This window comes from Bubalus bubalis, chromosome 21 (assembly GCF_019923935.1).
Source record: "Bubalus bubalis isolate 160015118507 breed Murrah chromosome 21, NDDB_SH_1, whole genome shotgun sequence".
NCBI lineage: Eukaryota > Metazoa > Chordata > Mammalia > Artiodactyla > Bovidae > Bubalus > Bubalus bubalis.
The window spans coordinates 58,291,679-58,312,672 of NC_059177.1; the positions used below are offsets into that span (position 1 = coordinate 58,291,679).

Consider the following 20,994-nt stretch of genomic DNA (forward strand, 5'->3'; position numbering starts at 1 on the left):
CTGGCAGAGCTGCAGTCAAGCCTGGGGCAAACTCACTGATCCTCAGTTGCCTCATCTGTAAAATGGGCACAGTGACCTTCCTTCTCCAGGGGACTCTGAAGACAGAATGAAACACTAGCATTCACCAGCCCGCTGCCCCAGGCCCCTTGCTGTGTGAACTTTCAGCCTTTATTTCCTGGGATCCTTAGGAGGGACGGACTCCTCCTCTGAAGAACACACGCCAGCCAGCTCGCATCGGGAAGGGCCTTTATGGTTCTCTGGAACAGAGGCTCCACGACACAAGCCCATCGCCGCCTGCCCCCTGGGGTCGCAGGCCCGTGTTGGAGGAGAAGGGGTGTTAGGTGCAGAGACCGGGGGGTGGGGCGGCGGGGCAGGGCGTCCAAGGTTTGTGACACTTGGTCATCTTGGGACCCTCCCCAACCCCACAGCAGAGGGGGTGTGAGGGAGAAGGCAGGAGAATTCAGGGCACCTCCAGGTGGTGAGGAGCAGAGTCCCCAGTGGGGTTGATCAGGGACGACCCACCTTCCCTCCCCCAACTCTCATCTCCAAGAACACACCAGGCGTGGGGCACTGGATGCCTCGCCCAGCCCCGGCTTCGCGGTGGGTCCTGAGCATCCCCTTCAGAGCAGAGCCAGTGACAAGGTCAGGGCCCACCTGGGACGCCAGGTGCAGGGCAGGCCTGGCATTTTTGGGGAGGCCAGTGGAGGCTGTAGCCCTACCTGGGCCCCGCCGCAGCCCCCAGCCCTACCTGCTGCGAGCCAGGACGGAGACCCTCCGCTCGCCCCCCAACCCCAGCCTGGCCTCACCAGCACCACAGTCCCCAACTGGGCCTCGGGGCCTGCGGGACCCCGCTTGGCCACCTGCCCCTCCGTGGTCTCCTGGGCTGGGCCTTGGTTTCCTCCGCCCCTCTGGCCTCCAGAGCTCAGGCCTGTCTTGTCCCTGAGCCCAGAGCTCACCCCCTGCTCCCCCACCCCGAGCCTGCCCTTCCCTCTGGACAAGCAAGATGTTGCTGGACAGGCTCCCCTCTCCACCCAGCCATGAGCGGGGAGGGGCTCAGGGACAGCGGGCCCAGCCCTTCCTTTACTGACGGAGAAGCCAGACGGGAAAACCCACCTGCACCTGCACGCCCTTCCCGGCGACCCCACATCAGGACCAGGGCTCCTGCCTGCTGCCTGGGGATCCCTGCCCTAGAGACCTGGCTCAGCCCCCTCTCGGACGCCCCACCCCTGGCGGGAGGGGGAGAGGGCATGCAAGAGGCAGGAGGGAGGTCCCACAAGCCTCCTCAGTCTGAAACGGCTGTGCTGTGCTGAAGACTGGAGCACCCCACCCTGAGGGGCGCCCCCTGCCCCAGAGCCTCACCTGCCTCCTCCCTCCTGGGAGAACCATAACCTCTGCAGGGTCTGGTCAGGCCATGCCCCCGTGGGTCCTGCCGGGATTCAGGCCCTGCCCTCTGCCCCGTCCACAGAGGGGCCCGGAGCCCCCGACACCCGGGGCGGGGGGAGAGTGGAGCTGTGCAAGGCGCCCCCTGGCCCCTCGGCTGGAGGAGGAGACGCGCTGGGAGGCTGGTGGGTGGGCGGACGGGCGGCAGGCGGGGAGCCTCCGAGAGGGCGGCATGGTCAGGGAACCTCCAGGGGCAGCAGAGGTGTGTCTGAGTTCTGTGCCGAGACGCTGGCGGACTCGGGCCCGATGAGCCCCAGGCTGTACAGGTTAAGGATGGAGTCGGCGATGATGCGGGCCGTGCGCTTCTGGTAGCCGCCTGAGGTCACCATGAGGATGGGCAGCTGGCGGCCACGGACTATCCGGAACACCAGCTCATCCCGCTTCACGACACCCTGGGTGGGTGGGTGGGAGACAGGGAAGATGGGCTCAGGCAGGCCCGGGCCCTCAGGGTGGCGGAGGTCCTGCTGTGAGTCTAACCCCGCTCTGAGCTGCTGCCGCCGCCCAGCCCCTCTGGCCTCAGGAGGAACGCCCGTGCCGCCCACATTCCCATCGCTGCTGAGTCCCCAGAGCAGAGCCCGTCCCCGCCCCCGCCCCCGCCCCCTCCCCAGGACGCACCTGTGGACTGATGGCCAGCCCGCCAAGGCGGTCCCCCTCGAGGATGTCCGTGCCCGCGTTGTACACCACGATGTCGGGGCGGTGCTCCTGCAGGGCTTTTTCCAGGTTCCTCTCCACCTTCTGCAGGTACTCGTCGTCCTCCGTGCCCCACTCCAGCTCCACCTTCCGCCTGATGGCCTCTGGCGGGGCAGACAGCGATGCCCCAGCGTGCAGGCGGGAAACGGGGCTGGGGGCCCTATCTGCTTTCCCGTCTGACTCTAGCGCTGCTCAGCCGCTCATCCACCCAAACTAAGCTAACAGAGCACAAAGACCACAGATGGAGCACTGCCCTGGGGCTCAGGGACCCACGCTGGGCCCCTGAGCTCGCTGCCCCTGTAAGCACTCGCCGGAGACAGGGATACCCCATGCGCCCTCGGGTCTGAAGCCAGTCCCCTCGAGACGAGATTCAGTTCAGAAATGGGTCCCTGGGGCCACAGAGTGGCTGCGTCACCCGCAGCAGACCCGCAGGCGCTTCCTGCATAAACGTCCCCTCCCCACAAGGTGGGCAGGTCCCCCTGTCTTCAAAGCTTCATCAAAGAGTCTCTGCCTTTGGATCGATGAGTTTAACGCACTTGCATTAACAACTGTCAAGTCTGAACTGATTTCTGCCATCTTATCTCGTATTTTCTGCTTCTACATTTTTCTGTTTCTTTCTTGTCCTTCCCTGTTTTTGACCGGACAGCTGCATACCTAGGAGAAAATCCTACTCTATTCTCCAGGTGGTCACCCCAGTAGAGGGATTCACGGTGTGTTTACTGGGGTGGGGGGGTGGTTACGTGGTCTTCGGTGGGTTTCAGACCTCTTTGGGTCTCAGTTTCCTTGTCTGTGAAGTGGGGACGGCCTCCCCCTCCCTGGGATGCTGAGGATCAAGAAGTGAAGTGACATCTGCAGGGCCTGGCACGTGGGAGAAGCCCAGCAGACAGAGCCCAGTTCAGGCGGGCATGCTGGGGTGGGGCGGGCACTCACGCTTGGCAAAGCGGTCCCCGGGGTAGATGTGGCGGTTGTACACGTCCATGATGTACACGCGCTTGTCGCCCATGAAGTCGCGCTCATGCCCGTTGCCCTAGCGGCGGGGGGGGACACAGAAGCTGCTCACGGCAGGCCAGTGCCCGGGCCAGGCCAGGACTCCCAGCACTCCCCAGAGAATGCCCCCTGTACCTGGGTGGAGGGGCGGCAGAAGCCCAGCCCGGGGCTTGGGGGTGTTCCTCGGGGCAGGGAACCCTACCGCATGGGGCCATGTGTCAGAGGCTGCCTGGGGAGGGGAGGACCCCAGCCTTGCCGGGCACTCACCTGATGGGCATCGAGGTCCACGATGGTGGCTTTGGAGATGCCCTCCACTCGGTCAAACAGGAACTGCCCAGGGCAAGAAAGGGGAGAGGTGAGGACCCCCTGGGCCAGAAGGCGCAGCCCCCCAGGGGCCCCAGTCAGCGACAGGGTGGGCTGGGAGTGCCTCCGTGCTTGTGGGAGACCCCAGGCCACCAGGAGGTCCATGTGGCTCAGAGGAGCCTGTGTGTGTCTGCAGCAGGGTCCCCCTCCTGGCTGCACCCGGAGCTCCGTCTGGCCATCTCCGCCTTCTTACAGCGTCCCGGCCCTAAAGCCACCTCCTTGGGAAGCCCTTCCTTCCCCCGCCCTCCCCTCCCACCAGGTCTCCTGGCATCTCACTCTCCAAACGGCCAGGGTCTGCTGCCCCCTCCTCCCAATCCGTTCCCATGCCGTGTGCGGACGGGAGCTGTGAGGACCACGCAGACTCCCAGCCTGAGCCCGGACGCAGGTGCTGGGGGAGCGCTGGCTTCTGACAGCCGCGGAGGCCACGGCCAGCGCTTCCCCTTCAGGCTGTGCCCTCACCCCCTCCAGCCCCATTCCCTGAGGGTGAAGGGGTGAGCCCCGCAGATGCCAGTCGCTGTCAACACCATCAAGATCTTGATCCCTGTTTCCTCCCCACTCTCCTGAGCAAAGCCCTGTCTCCTGTTAATAATCTAGCAGCGTCCTGTAAGCTGCTCTCTGGTCCCCGGCCCCTGGAGAAGCTGGTCACCTCTGGACCATCACGGGCAGCACAGACGACCAGCTGTCACGTCTACGTCTGAGTCTCAGCCCAGCTTAGGGACCCGGGTGAGCTCTCTCCCGTTCGGGACCTCAATTCCCTTCACAACACGGGGTGAGAACACCAGACTGGGGTTCCAGGGAGGCTCCTGGAGGCGATCACCCTCCCCGCCGCCCGTCACGTGCACTCGGACGCACCTTGATGGCAAGTGTGATGTCCGCGTAGGCGCAGAAGCCCCCGCCCCGGTCGCTGGAGCAGTGGTGGAAGCCGCCGCCTGTGAGGACAGTCATGGAGTGGGCAGGGCCGGGCAAGGGCACGCCCCAGGCGCCCCCCACCCCTGTCCTCCCAGGGACAGCTCTGGGTCTCCAGGCTGGCCAGGCAAACAGACCCCCCCGGGGCAGGTCACTGCCCCCGGGGCCCTGGGTTGGGGGGCAGCTCTGCCATCATGGCATCCGAGCTGCCTCCACCAGGCCCCGGGCCCGGCCCCGGGGCACTCACCTACGTTGATGGCCCAGCCGCGGTCCACTGCCAGCTTCCCCGCCTTTGAAAACAAGCACAGGCTGAGGCAGGCAGGGGCCGAGCCCTTCACTCGCTCCTGCGCTGACTCACCGCCCCTGTGAACACTGTAGCCAGCTCCAAGCGGGGGATGAGCTGTGAGGTGGGGTACAGGGGGCACCACCCGCCCTCATCCGGCAAATCCCCGACTGGCTGGCTTATGAGACGGGCAGTGTGTAATATGTGCGTGCTCAGCCACGTCCGACTCTGTGACCTTGTGGACTGTAGCCCGCCAGGCTCCTCTGTCCACAGGATTTCCAGGCAAGAATGCTGGAGTGGGCTGCCATTCCCTCCTCCAGGGAATCTTCCCAACCCAGGGATCGAACCCACATCTCCTGTGGCTCCTGCGTTGGCAGGCGGATTCTGTACCACTGAGCCACCTGCAAAGTGTAAACCCCTGTGTCACTGTGTGAGGGAACTGGAGGAAACCAAAGTTCCGTTCTCAGGCTTGCATGTGAGCTGACAAGGATTCTCACGTGGCTTCCGAAGGGAAAACATACAAAATTTTGCTCATGGAAATACTGTTGTTCTAGTCCTGAAGTCATGTAGGAACTCATCATTCTGGGGTGAGCAGGACTATTCTAATAAACTTTAAAAGTGCACAAATTTGCAAAGCTAAGAAGAAAACTATAAGGGGTCAGCCGGTGTTGATCCAGGTCTGGTTAGATCACTGTACATTTCAATCATTTCCACTTCTTTTCCTCACTGACTGTGGCTAATTTTCATTGGAAGGACTGATGCTGAAGCGGAAACTCTGATACTTTGGCCACCTGATGTGAAGAGCTGACTCATTGGAAAAGACCCTGATGCTGGCAAAGACTGAAGGTGGGAGGAGAAGGGGACGGCAGAGCATGAGATGGTTGGATGGCATCACTGACTCGATGGACGTGAGTCTGAGTGAACCCCGGGAGGTGGTGATGCACAGGGAGGCCTGGCGTGCTACGATTCATGGGGTCACAAATTCAGACAGGACTAAGCGACTGAACTGAGCTGACACGCGATGTGAAACCCAGTTTTGCCTCGACTGTTGGTGACTGCCACACCCCGATGCGGGTGAGGGCCACCATCCACCGCTGAGGTCACGGGTTTGCTTTCATCTGAAATGTGAGACGCTCAGAGGCACAGTTTTAGGACACACCCTGGTGGGGGGGCGGCTGGTTAAGGACACCTCTTACACACCAGTAAATACTCTAACAGGGGGTCTTGGGGGAAAAGCAGTGATTTCTATGGGAGAAGCTTTGGAAGAAAGAGTTCCTGTTGCCGCCTTGAAGAACATTTGCAATTTTTCTCAACTACTCAGCGGGACGAGGCCTTCTGGAGGCAAAACCCCAGGTGGGCAAAGGCCCAGGGAGCGAAGGAGCCGGGGCTGGGGGTTCCCGCCAAGCCGCTGCCCCCTACTCCCCACCTACCATTATGGTTCCTCCCGTCTGGGTCCGCAGGGGCCTGAGCACCTTCCTCTGTACCAGGAAGTTGGGCAGGAAGATGACCGGGGGGATCTCTGTGATGGTCGCAACGGCGAAGGACCACTGCGGGAAGAGACACGGGCTGTTTGGTCTCCCTCTGCCCAACGGGCCCAGAGGCAGCAGATTCCCTCTGGACCAGGTTCAGGGTGCCTGGGGGGCTGCAGGCAAGCGCAGCTCCTTGGGTGAGAAATGGGGGCCCTCCCACCATGGCTGAACTTCAGGCTCAGCACAGAGATGCTCACAACAGGGTGTTCTTAAAGTAAAGTCAGAGCAAGGGCCTCGTGGGCCAAGGCCCTCGGCTGCCCTCTTGTGTCTAGAAGGAGAACTGCAGGGGACGACGGGTCACCACCCAGCCTACCCAGAACTGGCCTGGTTCGCACCCTGGGGGCAGCAAAGCCCTACGGGGGCAGGGAGACGGGGTAAGGAAGGAGGATCCTTCTTTACAAGGTCACAGCGAGTCATCGACAGTCCAGACTGGATGCCCAGGGCTGCTGGTCCCCCAGCGCAAGTCCCGTCCCTTCAAATGGGGCCGCACGCGCTCGTCCCCTGATGCCGAGGCAGGAGGGTCTGGGGCACCCAGACCAGGATACAGCCTCCCTTCGACCTCCCAGGCCCTGGGCTGGTGTCCATGCACCCTGGTCCTGGACCTCTCCTGGCTGGCTGGGAACACCCGCGGTCCAGACCCTGCTCTCCACCAACGCTAGGCAGAGCCCCGCAGGGATTCTGGCACCTGGCAGATACTTCCCAAGAGGCTGGGGAGGCGCCAGGCCCGGAGATGGAGCTGGTCTGTCCTCACGGACACACAGCAGCATGGTGGGGAGGTGCTGACCTGCAATGTGACAGCTTTGCTGGGGGAGGGAGAACATGGTCTGGCTGGACAGCTGCAAGACGTGTGTGTGTGTGTGTGTGCACGCATGCACATGTGCACATGCGTTCATGTGTATGCACGTGTGAGTGAGTGGGGGCATGTGTGTGCACATGTGTTGAGGGGGCAGACCCAGAAATAGGAAGGCAGGGGCTCCCCCTGTCTGTCACACCAAGCCCACCCCAGCAGCAGCCCAGCACATGGGAGGCAGGGAATGACTGTTCCCTGGAAGGGAGCGATGAGCCCCCGAAGGAAAATATCGACCACTGCCTCCTTCCACCCCCAGCAAGCCAGCAGGGGACAGAGATGGAAAGAAAATGAAGCCACCGCCCCCAAAAGGAAATTAAAAAAGCAATTTCATTTACAACGACATCAAAAAGAATAAATTAACCAAACAGGTATAAGACTTGTACGGTGGAAACTACAAAATGCTGCTGAAAGAATGTAAAGAAGATCTGAATAAGGGGAAAGACATCTGTGTCCATGGGCTGGAAGACCTAACCTTGTGAAGATGGCAATTCTCTCCTAACTCATCTATAGATTCATAATCACTACTGAAATCCCAATAGCGTTTTTTGGTTTTTGTTTTTTGCAGAAGTGGAGAAGCTGTCCTATAACCCTGGGGGTCCCATTTCCGGGGACGCTCAGAGGCTCAACCCCGGGTACTCTGTGCACGGGGGTCTGTGTCTCTGCTCTCACAGACTCAGGGCACCGTGGGGGCAGCAACAAGGCCCAGGTTGTGCCCAGACTCCCTGGGGCTCCGGCCACAGTTTCCAGGACATCCTTGGCCTCCAGACCCCACACCTAATCTGAGCCCAGGGAAGTCCTGTTGTTCCAACTTCACAACAAACCCCGGGTCCTTCCAGGTGTACCCCCAGCCATGGCTGCTTCCAGCCTTGTCTGAGCGCCCAGGCTCTCCCACCAGGATCACGGCAACCACCCGCTTCCTCTTGGGCTCCTGATTTTATCCTGATAGCCGGGTCTCATCTATTCCCATCACAGCTGCCAACCAAGCTTTGGAAACCTAGGTCAGATCACGTTCCCCTGCTTGAAACAGTCCTGGGCTCTCACCGCCCTCAGAGCAAAGTCGCGGTGACCACAGGCCCTCGGTGCTCCTGACCCTCGTCTGACCCCGCCTCCTACCGTCTCCCTTCCATTCCCTCCAATCCAGCGGTGTCACGGCTGCTGGAGCACTCCTGCGTCAGGGCCCGTGCCCCTGCTCGTCCTCCTGCTCGCTCAGAATGCCCTCCCCCAGACGCCTGCCCAGCCCACTCCCTCACTCTCCCTTTCGGGAGGCTGAGCCCCCTCCCACTCCAGGCCTGAGTCTCTACAACCGTCTCCCTCTGAAACGCCACGCGTATCGCCTGCTCATCATTCTCTGGTCTCAGCTCACAGCCCGCCTCCTCGAGGCCCTCCCGGATCACTCAGCCTGCACGAGCCCGCCTCTGCCCAGCAACCCTCTTTCTTCTCCCTCTGTCGCTCTGAAACGTCTTTGTACCGTGACTTCTTTTCAGTCTTCTACCAGGAAATGTGGATCCATGGCAGCAGGGAACATTGCTTATTGTTTTGTTTTTGCACCCAATACACAGTCAGAATTCCATACAGAGGTGTTGCATGACTGAATACTTCTTTGCCTCAGTAGGTCATATGGAAATCATCATGTTTCTCCTTTTGCTCTGGCCACCAGGGAGCTCCAGATATGTAGCTCGGCCGTGGCCTCTTGGTTACGTTGGCATATCTGAATTCTCCTCCTGCCTCTAACGTCAGTTTTCTACTTGAGACTCTACCTGTGAATACTTGTTCGTATTATCACATAGCACCTAGAAAGCTGCCTTCAGGGTACTGGGGGGCCCGAGGCCAGGCATGCGGTCAGCCCCCCATGGTTCCCTAAAAGGACCTTCAAAGATAGAGCCCGGCCCCCGCCCAGCTTTCTCCGGGCTCTGGCTGCAGCCCGGCCCCCCTCCGTCCAGGCCTTGCCCTGGCCCCACCCTCACCCTCTGGACTCTGGCAGGCATGTCCTCCTGGCCCTGCCCCTGGGCTGTGGACTGTGACCACGCAGGTCCTGGCCCCAGGAAACCAGGGCAGCCAAGCGCTGGGCTTCCTGCCAGGACCTCACACCCCTTGCTCTCCCGGGAGCCAGGTTTCATCCTCTTCCTGGTAATCTTTCAGGAGCGCGCGCTGCCATGGCTCCATCTAGAATTCTCACAGCTCGGGCCCGCGCGCGGGAGGACGGGGGGCAGCAGGCGTGACCAGGAGCCCAGGAGACCCTGCTGGGTGGCCTGACTGGGGTCCCCCCGGGGCCTGCGGGACCGCCTGGGTGACCTTGATCAGGTGTGGCCTCTTTGCAGGCTTGTCCACCTAGGGAGGCGGGGCCTGGTGACCTCAGGTGTCCACTCTGGCTCTAAGATGAGTCCTACTGGGAGCCCAGCAGTACATGTCAGGGTTCCACGCTCCTGGGAGCAGAGAACCTGGGGCATCCTCAACCCACTGTGTTCTGATGCCGCCCCCAGGCCAGCCTGCCTCCCGCCCCCACAAAGGGGCCCAACAATGCCTCCGCCCTCAGAAGCACACCGATGGGAGCCGTGTGGCTCTTCTAGAAAGAGGTCGTCACAGGCAGCCTGCAGGTGAATTTACAAACCTTCTGATGAGTCGCTACATTAAGAAATCAGGTGCCGTCACCCACTGGTCTGCATTCCTGGCTTCTCTTTGAAAGCCAGGCCCACGGAGGAGCTGGGCGGCAGCCACCGCCTGGGAGGGGCCGGAGCTCGGGTTCGCCCCGATACCACCCACCACCCGCCTGACCACTTGTGTATGTTTCCAGCTGGGCCCTGGGGCACAAAGACTAGCTTTCAGCGCAACAGTTTCCAACAAGTCTCTAGCAGTAGAAGCCCTTGAAACAGAATCTTCAACTTCAGCCCAATATAAACATAGGCCAAGGTGGAACAGACGCGGCTGGAGGGAGACAAGGAGCTGGGGTCCGCCACCCATCACCCCAGCAGGGGTCTTGGAGGCCTGTCCACAAAGCCCAGATGGAAAGTCACTGAGGCAGAAGCCCTGAACCCCAGCGAAGTTTCAGTCCCCATCAAGGGTGTCCATGCTTTCATACTTCCAGGGGTGGGGGCTCACGAACCCCAGGAGCAGCCACGCACATCCCTGGTCCCTGCCCTTCTAGGGCCCCTGGCTCCCGATGGGGACCGTAGACTCACACGCTCCCCCTGCGCAGGGACAGGAATGGAGCCCCTCGAGCCTGCGGCACCCCCTCCCGGCTGGCCGCCCCCAGGCCCCGCACCTTCAGCTCGTTGAGATAGCGCCTCGTGTGCACCACCAGCAGGTCTTCGTCCGAGGCCTCCCGCGCCTCCACCAGCATGCTGTCTGACAGCAGCTTCTCTTCTGAAACCACAAAGTGGGCACCATGCACCCCTGCTGGCCTCCAGCCCCAGCCCCTCCCGCGGGCTCAGACGTGGCCCCTGGCAGCCCCGTCCCAGGAGAAGGTGGCCCCTGCTGGCTTGTGGGTGGTCTCAGAACGGGCCACCTCTCAGGCCAGTGTGGAGAGAGTCGCCAGGCCCTCGGGCCAGGGGGCAAAGGACGTTGTGCCCAGCGATCCTCCGGTGTCCCAGGGCACTGAGAGCCAGGGGGTGAGCTCAGGCGTGGCTGGGCAACTTGCAGAGGCAGGTGGCACAGGGGTCATTAATGCTGCGTCTCAAGGTGAGAAAAACTCTCCTGACTGAGTCTCCTCCACCTTGGGGTGACGTCATGGGGGGTGTTGTGTGTGGGGGCCTCTCTTTTAACACTTGCCTGATCCTTGCTCCTCTCCCTTTTTTTAACCCCCTCACCAGCAGCAATCGTTCCACAGTCTGTCCCAACAGTAAGCTGCCTGAGCTGGAATACACTGCTACTTTCATTGCATGTATTTTTTTTACCGTGACCTTCTATTTATGGCAGATGAAACTGGCTTTTTCCATTGAGATGACATAATGTTCCCTTTTAAAACAGGCTTATTTAAAAGTTTTTAAAAATGAAGGCTAGGTCAATAAAAACTCTGATGTAAATAACAGAACAGGCGGTATGAGTTGATGGCATGGTCCCAGGAGTGGTTTGCCGATGACTGATGTTTGGGAAACACCACGCTATGCCATCACCCCCCACACACACCTGACAAAATTCCCTCCTTTTTGCAACAGAAGATGTTACACAGAGGGGAGGAAGTGCTCTGTCTAGGGCACTGTGAGAACGGATCCATGACGCTCTGGTTCTAGGGAAACTGAAGGACAAGGTCAGAATCTATGGGACCTGTACTAATATGTCACTCTCAGAAACCACCCCTGGTAGAAACCCGCTTGCTCTTTAGTCACTAAGTCATGTCCGACTCTGCTACCCCGTGGACTGTAGCCCGCCAGGCTCCTCCGTCCACGGGGCTTCCCAGGCAAGAATACTGGAGTGGGTTGCTATTTTCCCCTCCGGGGATCTTCCCAGATCAGGGGTTTAATCCGCATCTCCGGCACTGGCAGGCAGATTCTTTACTACGGAGCCACCTGGAAGACCCTAGACACCCCCTGGTTCCCTACATCTCCCACAAAGAGCTCCATGGAGAGCTCAGAACATTTCATGGCTCCCTACTGCCTTCCCCCAAAGGACCAGCTCTGTTCCTGGCAGTACCCAAGGCCCTTCACCACATGGCCCTGCCTCCTATCTACATCCTCATCACAGAAGGAAGCGAACTCAGGAAGATGGTCAGCTCAGAGGGATGGGGACAAAGCACCCTTAGGTTGCACTGCAGGGTGATATGCGAGCCCAAGAAGGGGCTTGGGCTCCTCTCCTGCAGAGAGCCTCAGGCCCGCTGCAAGGACAGAGGGAAGGACCTCATTCAGGGAGGCGTGAGGGAACTCCCGGGAGGTCCATGGTTACAGCTGTGAGCTTCCACCCCCAGGAGAGAACAGTCAGGGGCAGGCAGGTTGGCTCCGCCCCCCCACCCCCAGAGCTCTTCCCAGGCCTGCACACTTGTCCTCTTTTCTACATAATCTTTTTCTTTGAATAAGCACTCTGGTCACTACTGCAGGTGGAAAATCAGTATCACCTGCCAGAAACAGAAGGCAAGCAAAGCTAAAAACAAACAAAAACAAAAAAAAATACAAAGACAACAGTGTCATTAACCTCCACTGAGACTATTTTCTGCAAGGTGCAGGGCCGGAGGCTCGCTCTAGATTTGTTAAAGAGGGAGATGGGCTTAGGTGTTAAAGGCGGGCTAGCCCCAAAATGAAACATCCCCCAGGACGTGATCAAAGGCATTGTGTGATGCAGAGATATTCAATGCTTCATCCAATGCCAGGTAACACTTCATGTAATACTTCGTACTTCCCTTAGTTAAAGAACCCCCAATATTGGAAATTGGAATATCTTTTTTTTTCCCATCAGTCTACTGTGATGCTTGAATTTTCAACCCTGGATTACAAACCACAGTTGAAACAGCGCACTCCCCACAGCACTACCCTACTCAGGGGACGAGCCATAAACGGGATGAGGCTAGAGCTCTGAGGTTCAGACCTTTCTGGGCCCAGTTTCCTAGATTTTTCATCAGTGGGGTTGGAGCAAAGGTGGTCCAGCTCCAGGATTCTCGGACTTTGTGGGGTATGGACAGTGCATCCCTCCAGATGTCAGCTTCCCTGGCTCCACGGCAACCAGCTCCCCTGCTACTGGGTCTCTGGGGGCAGAGACAGGGCTTGGGTCCCCAGGGAACGGGAGCCAGTGAAGGTGTGCTGTGGGGCCAGGTTGAGCTCAGAGGGCTGTGTTGGCGAGATCCTCGCGACAGCACGGGTGCAAGGCAGTCAGGGTAGAGGCTGGAGCGGGAGCATCTGAAGCTTGCGTGAGGGAAAGGCAGCAGGGGGTGGTGGTGGCAGGTGGGCTGCAGGGAGCGGATGCAGGTCCCGGGTGGGGGGGGGCTTCCATACCTTTCAGGAAGCTGATCACTTTGCCCCATTTTCCTGCGTCAAAGGGGTGCAGCTTCTCCAGGCCCAGGAAGGTTATGTTGTAGCGCGGCGAGTACACGATGGGCCAACGCGAGTCCGGCACATGCTGGTACAGCTGGGTTGGGTGTGGCCTTTGTGGGCATGGGGACAGACACGCACAGACAGGAACAGCCTCAGTGTGGGAGCAGCTGTACCTTCGCGCCAGCAGGCTCACACCGAGCGCACAGCCCTGACCCAGTACCACTAGCTCCCTTGGCGGCAGAAAAAGGGCCACAGCAACACGAAAACAGTGGCTCCCTCCTGACCTCCCTGAACCATTGGGCCCAATCCTGGCAGCAGCCCGGGGTGGGTGTAGAGGCTCCACCATCATCCCACCAGAGGCTCAGAGAGAGGACCAGGGGCACCCCAAGGTCACCCGGTCTCTGGAGCAGCCCATGTGCACCAGGTGTGTCCGGCTGCAAGCCTCAGCACTTCAGCTCCACATGACAATTACAACCAACAGCTGTGTGGCCTTAGGCCTGGCTTTCCTTGGCTGCAAAACGTGCGGTTGTCTGTCAGGAGGACTGAGATAACACACTCAAACAAGCACAGAATGCGTCCTATCCCTGACAAGCGAGGGGGACAGCTCCCAGAAACAGCAGCTCGGGCTCACGCAGGCTGCGGCCCAACCCGGAGCCAGGGAGGGGGTCACCTCGGCACAACCCGGAGCCAGGGATGGGGTCACCTCGGGCCCTCCGCGCCAGCTGACCCCCATCACACCTCCGCAGCCGCCGCACAGGGCACAGAGAGCCGGCTTGCCACCGCAGGGGCCTCCGCTCTGCTGGGGGACCCCGAGGAAAGACGCCAAGCCGCGCATGTCGCGGGCCCCCGCCCGGCCAGCGCCCCATGCGTCGCAGATGAGTGGCACTGGGCTGGCCACAGCACGCGGGGCGCTGACCCGGGCCAAGCGGCCCGAGCGCCCGCCATACCTGGGCCCGCACCTGGCGGGCGAGCCCGGCCGCCCGCGCACTGGTGCGCCCGCCCGCGGGGACCCCTGGGAACCCCCGCGGCCTGGCCGGCGCCCCAGCCCGCGCCCCCGCCCCCGCCGCACTCACATCCCGGGGCCGGGCCCTCCCTGCGCTGCCACCGCTCCGCGACCGGGCGGGGCGGGGCGCGGGCCCGCCCAGGACACGCCCCCGGCCTCGGCCGCCTCCGCTGGGGGCGGAGCTCGAGAGGCTCGGCCCGGCCCCGCCCCGACTCGGTCCTGCGTCACAGAGGGTCGGAGTCCCGCGCCGAGCTCTCCGGCGGCGCGGACGGAGGCCACGCCCCCTCGCTCTTCAATCTCCAAGTCCCGCCTTCCGCAGGCAAACATCCAGTGAGATCTCGCCTTGCTTGAAAGCCGCGCCCCTTAGGGGGAGGGCCGCTCGTCGCAGAACTGAAACAGGAGCAATCGCCCCGCCCTGGGGGCGGGGCCACATTATGCCCCGCCCCGGCCTCCCGCCCAATCTTCTTGGTCCCAAGGCCCGGAGATCCTGGGAGCTAGGGACGCCAGGCTTCCCGGCGGACTCGGAGGCGGAGTCGCTGTGTGACCCCGACCCCAGCTGGGCGAGCGTGTGCGCTCTAGGGTCTCTGTTTTGCACTAGCGAGATGAGGTCGGGGGCCGGCTGTTCTGGCCTTGACATTTCCAACCTAATACGATGCATGACCTCGCTGCCTCGAGGTCCCCTGCTCCCACTGCCCAGCCGCGTCCGGCAGATCTGACTTGAGACAAGCGCTCCGCACACAGTCCTTTAGCCTCTCCGAGCCTCCGTGTCCTTATCGGTAGAACCAGACTGGGGATCCGGTCTTCGGGGTACAGTTGTTTATCTGCACATTCACCCCTCCTCCACCTTGGGAAGCCAAGATTAGCCGGGTAACAGCTGAGTGTCTTGGGGCTGCGCCCTGGGAGGAGGCCCCAACAATAGAGCCCCAGAGGATAGAGACAATGGGCTTCTCTGTCGGCCCAGCCGCCCCGCCCGGCACACAGAAGCAGCTGACCCCAGGGCTGCCAGGCACAGGACAGCTGGGATCCCTGCTGGCTGTGTGAGAGCGTAGGTGTGACGGGCCTGTCGGTTGGGGGTCCCTATGAAGGGGAAGGGCACGGTCTTTTGAACGGTGTGCTCCACGTTCCTATCACCTGATCGTGTGGCAGCGCTGGACTCTCAGAGCTCCCCTAGTGGCTCAGAACGTGAACAGACTGCCTCCAACTCAGGAGACCTGGGTTTGATCCCTGGGTGGAGAAGATCCCCTGGAGAAGGGAAAGGCTACCCACTCCAGTATTCTTGCCTGGAGAATCCTATGGACAGAGTCCAAGGGGTTGCGAAGAGTCAGACATGACTGAGTGACTAACCCTTTTCACTTTCAATGGACTCTCACAACCTAATACTACCGGGGGGCTCCATCATCACCCCAAGTTTATCATGAGGTCACTGAGGTTCAGGTCTGGATTAAGTCCAGACCCAGCCAGCAGCCTGCCAGCGCTGTGGCCTTGGGCAACTGGTCCTTCATTTCTTTGTCTCAAGGTGAAGCGATGCCTGCCCTTCCACCCCATGGAGAGATGGAGAGAATCCAAACAGATAATCATGCTGATTATTATTAAAATAGCACGGAGCATGTGTTAGGCTCAATTCTAAAAGCTTTAAGCTCAGTTGATCCTAGGAACAAACCTAGAATTTGATCCATACAGCAAACCTAGGAGTCGAACTATGGTTATCCCTGTTTTACAGATGAGGAAACTGGGGGTACAGAATAAAGTATTTTGCCCAAAGGCTGGGAATGTGGACAGATAACCTATAGCCACAAAAAGAAACAGTCAATATTTAATAATAACATGGGGAAAAAGTGCACACCCTAGTCCTGTGTCTTTGGGAGAGGTGGGCTTCATCTCAGGGAGCTTGCTCTGTGGTTTGGGAAGTCATGTGGCTGAGCCTCTTGGTGAGAGAACAAAGATCTTGGGCAGACTGAATTGGGACCTGAGGCCAAAAGAGTGGGCAAGAGGGTTTTCAAGTTGTGTGGTGCCTCTTCACCCCGGTGCCTCTGCCCCAGAGGCGGACGTTGCTGGAATACAGGTGTTGAGAGAAGCGAGGCGGGAGGGAGGGCGGAGACGCAGACATGGACATGTCACATGTGACTTCTAACATGCGGGAAACACAGATCTGTAAGCCCATAAACACCTATGGGAGCACATTCACAGGTTCCCGGGCTCCAAACCTCCTCCAGGTGACTATTAAGTGCCGGGAGCAGGAGCTCCGCCCATGGCAAAGGTCATGAGGAAGGAGGCTCGGCATACGCAAAGGCGGGATCGAGCCTCAGGAGTCCCCCTGGAAATTCTCGAGCATCTACCCCCAAAACCAGAGTCTGCTTACTTTCTGCTTTGTGCTCTCACCTACACCTCTGACTTTACGGGGGGCTGTCCCCCACTACCTGTCTCTGAAAAAAAAAAGAGAGAACTTACAGCTCCAGTTAATAAACTTCCTGGGTGTGACAGTATTTCAACCTACAAACTCCTTTGGAAGTCCTCTAGCCTGCCTGAATAGGTTTTTCTGGCCACATGTGATTGTTCAGAGCCTCCCAACTGTGAGAGGCATAAGATGTTCTAAACTGTCTAAATACAGATTCCTTTGAGCAGTTAAAAGATTGATTAGAAATTGTATTGGTGAAGGGTTTTTCACTTGTTGGGCCAATGTTTGCTGCTAAGTCTCCATATCCCTTACCTACTGTGTCCCTGGCAGTGTATTGATTAATATAATTGGTGTAAGTAGTAGCTTTAATGTTTGTAACCTTGGACCCTTGAGTTAATTCTTTTTCTTGTTATAGCCCACCACACCTTTGCCCTATAGGAATGCAACTTTATCTAATGCTTTTGGAGGGTGGCGCCTGACTAATCACCTTTAAAGAAAAATAAGTTTTCTGAAGAAAGGGTCTTAAAATGTTAACAGGCCTCTGGGCCAGAAGATGATGCAAATCACCTAAACTTTTGCATATGATAAGTTTGCAGGAAGAAAGCCTGGCTTACTGCATGACTCTACCCCTTCCCCCATTATCCTCTATGCATAACTTAAGGTATAAAAACTACTTTGGAAAATAAAATGCGGGCCTTGTTCACCGAAACTTGGTCTCCCCATGTCGTTCTTTCTCTCACCTTCTGGCTGAATTATTCAGCCTCTTTTCTCCACTGAATTTCCTCACTGAGCTATCCTTATTTCACCACTCTTTATATCTTTAATTAACATTTAATTAAGCAGTTATTTCCTGATCCTCACCGACACCGTCCCCACTTCGAATTCCCTGGACCCACCGGGGCTGGACCCCCGGGGGCTGGATCCCGGCAATTAAGGGCTGGGCCCAGGTGCCACCAGCCTTCAGAGGCCCATTCAGCCCTCACTTAGAAAGTGGGCTTTGGTCAAGCTGGTTCACACCAGCAGAGCATCCGCTCAGAGCCTTCCCCGTCTGCACTCCTATTGTTTCAGAGGAGGGGACCCTGTTCCTGCCGTCTCACCTGGACCCCACCTCCAAGCTCACCTGCCCCCATAGAACCAGGTGGGCTGGCGGAGAAGGGTATGGGGCTGCCTCTGGAGAGAGCTTCGGGCTGTCAGTGAAGTTACAGCTTCTGGCCTTTAAAGCCAGCAGTACTCCCAGCCCACCTCCCCCAGCTCTTTCCCTGAGTATGAGAAACAGGCCCAGAGACCGAGGGCATGGATTCTATGAGGGTTGTCATGGGCAACCGCAGTTCATCACACACACACACACACACACACACACACACAAACCATCACACATTTGTCAGCAGTGCAAGAGATTTTTCAAGGTTTTCTTTTTCAATACAGAAAAACATGAGGAAAATGAAAAATGGCTTGGAATGCCACTGCACAGATAATCCCAGTGGCATTTAAAAAATAAAGTTAATGTATGCACACATTTAGAAAATTTAAACAGTTCCCCAAAGATGATAAAATAAGAACTAAAAGCTTCTCTACTGCAGTCCTTCTCCCGGGAGATGATTCCTTTTTTTGCATTTCCTTCCTGAATACTTTGGTAAATCAGCATTTTTACTGATTAAAAGGGAATTGCTCTCTGCCCACTGTTCTGCACTTTGCAAGTGTTGTACCTGAACGATGTCTCTGAAGATCTCTCCAGACCAACACGTCCTCCATCTCCACCTCTTTTTGAATGGTTGTATTTTATTTCCGTGGTAAGAGTAAATTCTCTGTGCACGTGTGTTCATTTCCTGTTTCTTTGCTCTTACAAAGCCCCGGCTGCATCTCCTGGGTGTACCTGGATGTGCAACATTTCCATAGGGTCACTTGGAAGTGGAAGCCCTTGGATGAAGAGCGTGTGCGCTTTTAAATCTGGCAGCGGTTGCCAAAATGCTTTTCAGAAAGGTGCCACCAATTTACACTTTTATCGACGGTATAAGAGGGAGTCTGTCTTCCTACACTCTCACTAATTTTGCCAGTCTGAGGAGTGAAAAGTCATATGTCAGTGTTTTCTTAACAGCTTTATTGAGATGTAATTCACCCATTTAAAGTGTACCCTTTAATCATCTCAATATATTGAGTGTCATGCCACCATCCGCATAATCAGTTTTAGAACATTTCATCAGCACTCTCCCGCAAAAAAAAAAATCTATAATCACTAACAGATGCTGCTGTGCTTCCTCCTGCCCCCGAGCCCCGGGCAACCATCAATCCACTCTCTGCATCTGTTGATTGGCCTATTCTGGGCATTTTATAAAATGAAATGATGTAATATATAGACTTCCGTGTCTGACATTTCACTGAGTGTGATGTTTTTGAGGTTCGTCCACGTCGTAGCAGGCCTCAGGACTTCATTTCTTTTGCGACAGAATAGCATTCCACAACAGGAACAGAGCGTGTCCTGTTTATCCATTTATCAGCTGATGGACGCTTGGGTTGTTCCCATCTTTCGGGTTTGGGGAATACTGTTGGTGTGCACATTAGGGCTCAACTTTTGCGCGCACCCATGACTTCCTGTCGCATGAACTTGGGCAAACTCCGGGAGCTGGTGAAGGACAGGGAGGCCTGGTGTGCTGCAGCCCATGAGGTTGCAAAGAGTTGGACACGACTGAGCAACTGACAGTTGCACACAGTAGGGACACAGCTGGCGCCACAGACTTGCTTGCTGTCGGAACAGAGCCCACACAGTGTCACTGCTGGGCAGAATTACAACTGGTGTCAGAGCCTTACTGCTGACTCGAGCTCTTCATTAATCACGGAGAGGTAGTCCATTGTCTGGCACGTGTCTTCTAAACAGATTTTCCTAGATTGTCATGCATTTTTTGACTTCATTTACTGTATTTGGTGACATTCAGGAATCAAATGTGTTTATGTTTTTAAAGTTACAGGCTTTTTCCTCTTTAGGGTTATAATCAGCTTTGGCAGATCTTCCCCACCATGATTATAAACTTATGCATAACTTCTTCAGAACTTTCACTTTTCCTTCCCCTCCTTCTATTGTCACATTTAAGACTCTGATCCGTATGGGATTTAATCTGATTCCAGGTGTAAACACCCCGTGCTCTTTCCACATGCTCAAGTAATTATCTCAGCATCGCTGGTTGAAGAACCCTTCTTGTTGCCGCCAGTGTGAAATGCCACTTTACCATGAATTACACGTTCCTGGGTGCCAAGCCCGCTTCGGGACTCGCCAACCCAGTGGCTCTCAATCCCGGCTGCGCAAGAGTCCCCTGGAGGCATTTAAGAAAACACAGAATTAAACACTGGTAAATTTGAAGTTTTTAGAAAGGAAGAAAACACCAGTACCCAGATGCCACCCTGATGGATCACAATCTTTGGGAATAAGGCCCAAGTTTTGTCTTTTGTTTGTTTTCTTGCTTTTTAGAAGCATTTTAGGGGAGTCGAACGTGAAGCCAAGGCTGAGAGCCACTGCTCAGCAGCACTCCACTGGTCTATCAAGCTACTTCTTTCCCACCAGACTGTCTTTTTAGGGCTGGCCCCGGTCCCTGCTCTTCTTTTTTCTGGCTAATCTTGGCCGTTATTCACAGATATGTTTTTCCAGGTGAACTTTACTATCATTTTGTCGATTTAGGGAAGTGGGAAGCCTGTTATTCTAGTTTGAGCCACACTCTCTAATCTTTATGACCCAGATAACCACGATGGTGTGATCACTCACCTAGAGCCAGACATCCTGGAATGTGAAGTCAAGTGGGCCTTAGGAAGCATCACTACGGACAAAGCTAGTGGAGGTGATAGAATTCCAGCTGAGCTATTCCAAATCCTGAAAGATGATGCTGTGAAAGTGCTGCACTCAATATGCCAGCAAATGTGGAAAACTCAGCAGTGGCCACAGGACTGGAAAAGGTCAGTTTTCATTCCAATCCCAAAGAAACGCAATGCCAAAGAATGCTCAAACTACCACACAATTGCACTCATCTCACACGCTAGTAAAGTAATGCTCAAAATTCTCCAAGCCAGGCTTCAGCAATATGTGAACTGTGAACTTTCATATGTTCAAGCTGGATTTAGGAAAGGCAGAAGAACCAGAGATCAAATTGTCAACATTCATTGGATCATCGAAAAAGCAAGAGGGTTCCAAAAAAGCATCTACTTTTGCTTTATTGACTATGTCAAAGCCTTTGACTGTGTGGATGACAATAAACTGTGGAAAATTCTGAAAGAGATGGGAATTCCAAACCACCTGGCCTGCCTCCTGAGAAATCTGTATGCAGGTCAAGAAGCATCTGCATACAGTTAGAACTGGATATGCAGCGACAGACTGTGACTGCAGCCATACAATTAAAAGATGCTTGCTCCATGGAAGAAAGCTATGACCAACCTAGACAGCATATTAAAAAGCAGAGATATCACTTTGCCAACAAAGGTCCATCTAGTTAAAGCTATGGTTTTTCCAGCAGTCATGTATGGATCTGAGAGTTGGACTATAAAGAAAGCTGAGCACCGAAGAATTGATGCTTTTGAACTGTGATGTTGGAGAAGACTCTTGGGAGTCCCGTGG

At 56.8% G+C, this 20,994-nt stretch overlaps 1 protein-coding gene across 2 annotated transcripts; it reads right to left on the minus strand.

The window, feature by feature from the left end:
- Window positions 1-229: 229 nt before the first annotated feature.
- Window positions 230-14,347, minus strand: HDAC11 (histone deacetylase 11). 2 transcript variants are annotated; one of them, XM_025272132.2, is made up of 10 exons: window positions 14,076-14,347; window positions 12,964-13,112; window positions 10,308-10,408; window positions 6,100-6,216; window positions 4,634-4,676; window positions 4,333-4,409; window positions 3,385-3,447; window positions 3,061-3,157; window positions 2,056-2,234; window positions 230-1,832 (listed from the first exon to the last, which is right to left on the minus strand). In XM_025272132.2, exons 1-10 carry the CDS (start codon window positions 14,330-14,332, stop codon window positions 1,617-1,619), a joined length of 1,299 nt encoding a protein of 432 aa, XP_025127917.1. In that variant the 5' UTR covers window positions 14,333-14,347; the 3' UTR covers window positions 230-1,616. The 2 variants fall into 2 exon arrangements, with proteins under 2 accessions (XP_025127917.1, XP_025127918.1); XM_025272133.2 differs by lacking the exon at window positions 14,076-14,347 and adding an exon at window positions 13,741-14,024.
- Between the last annotated feature and the right edge of the window lie 6,647 nt (window positions 14,348-20,994).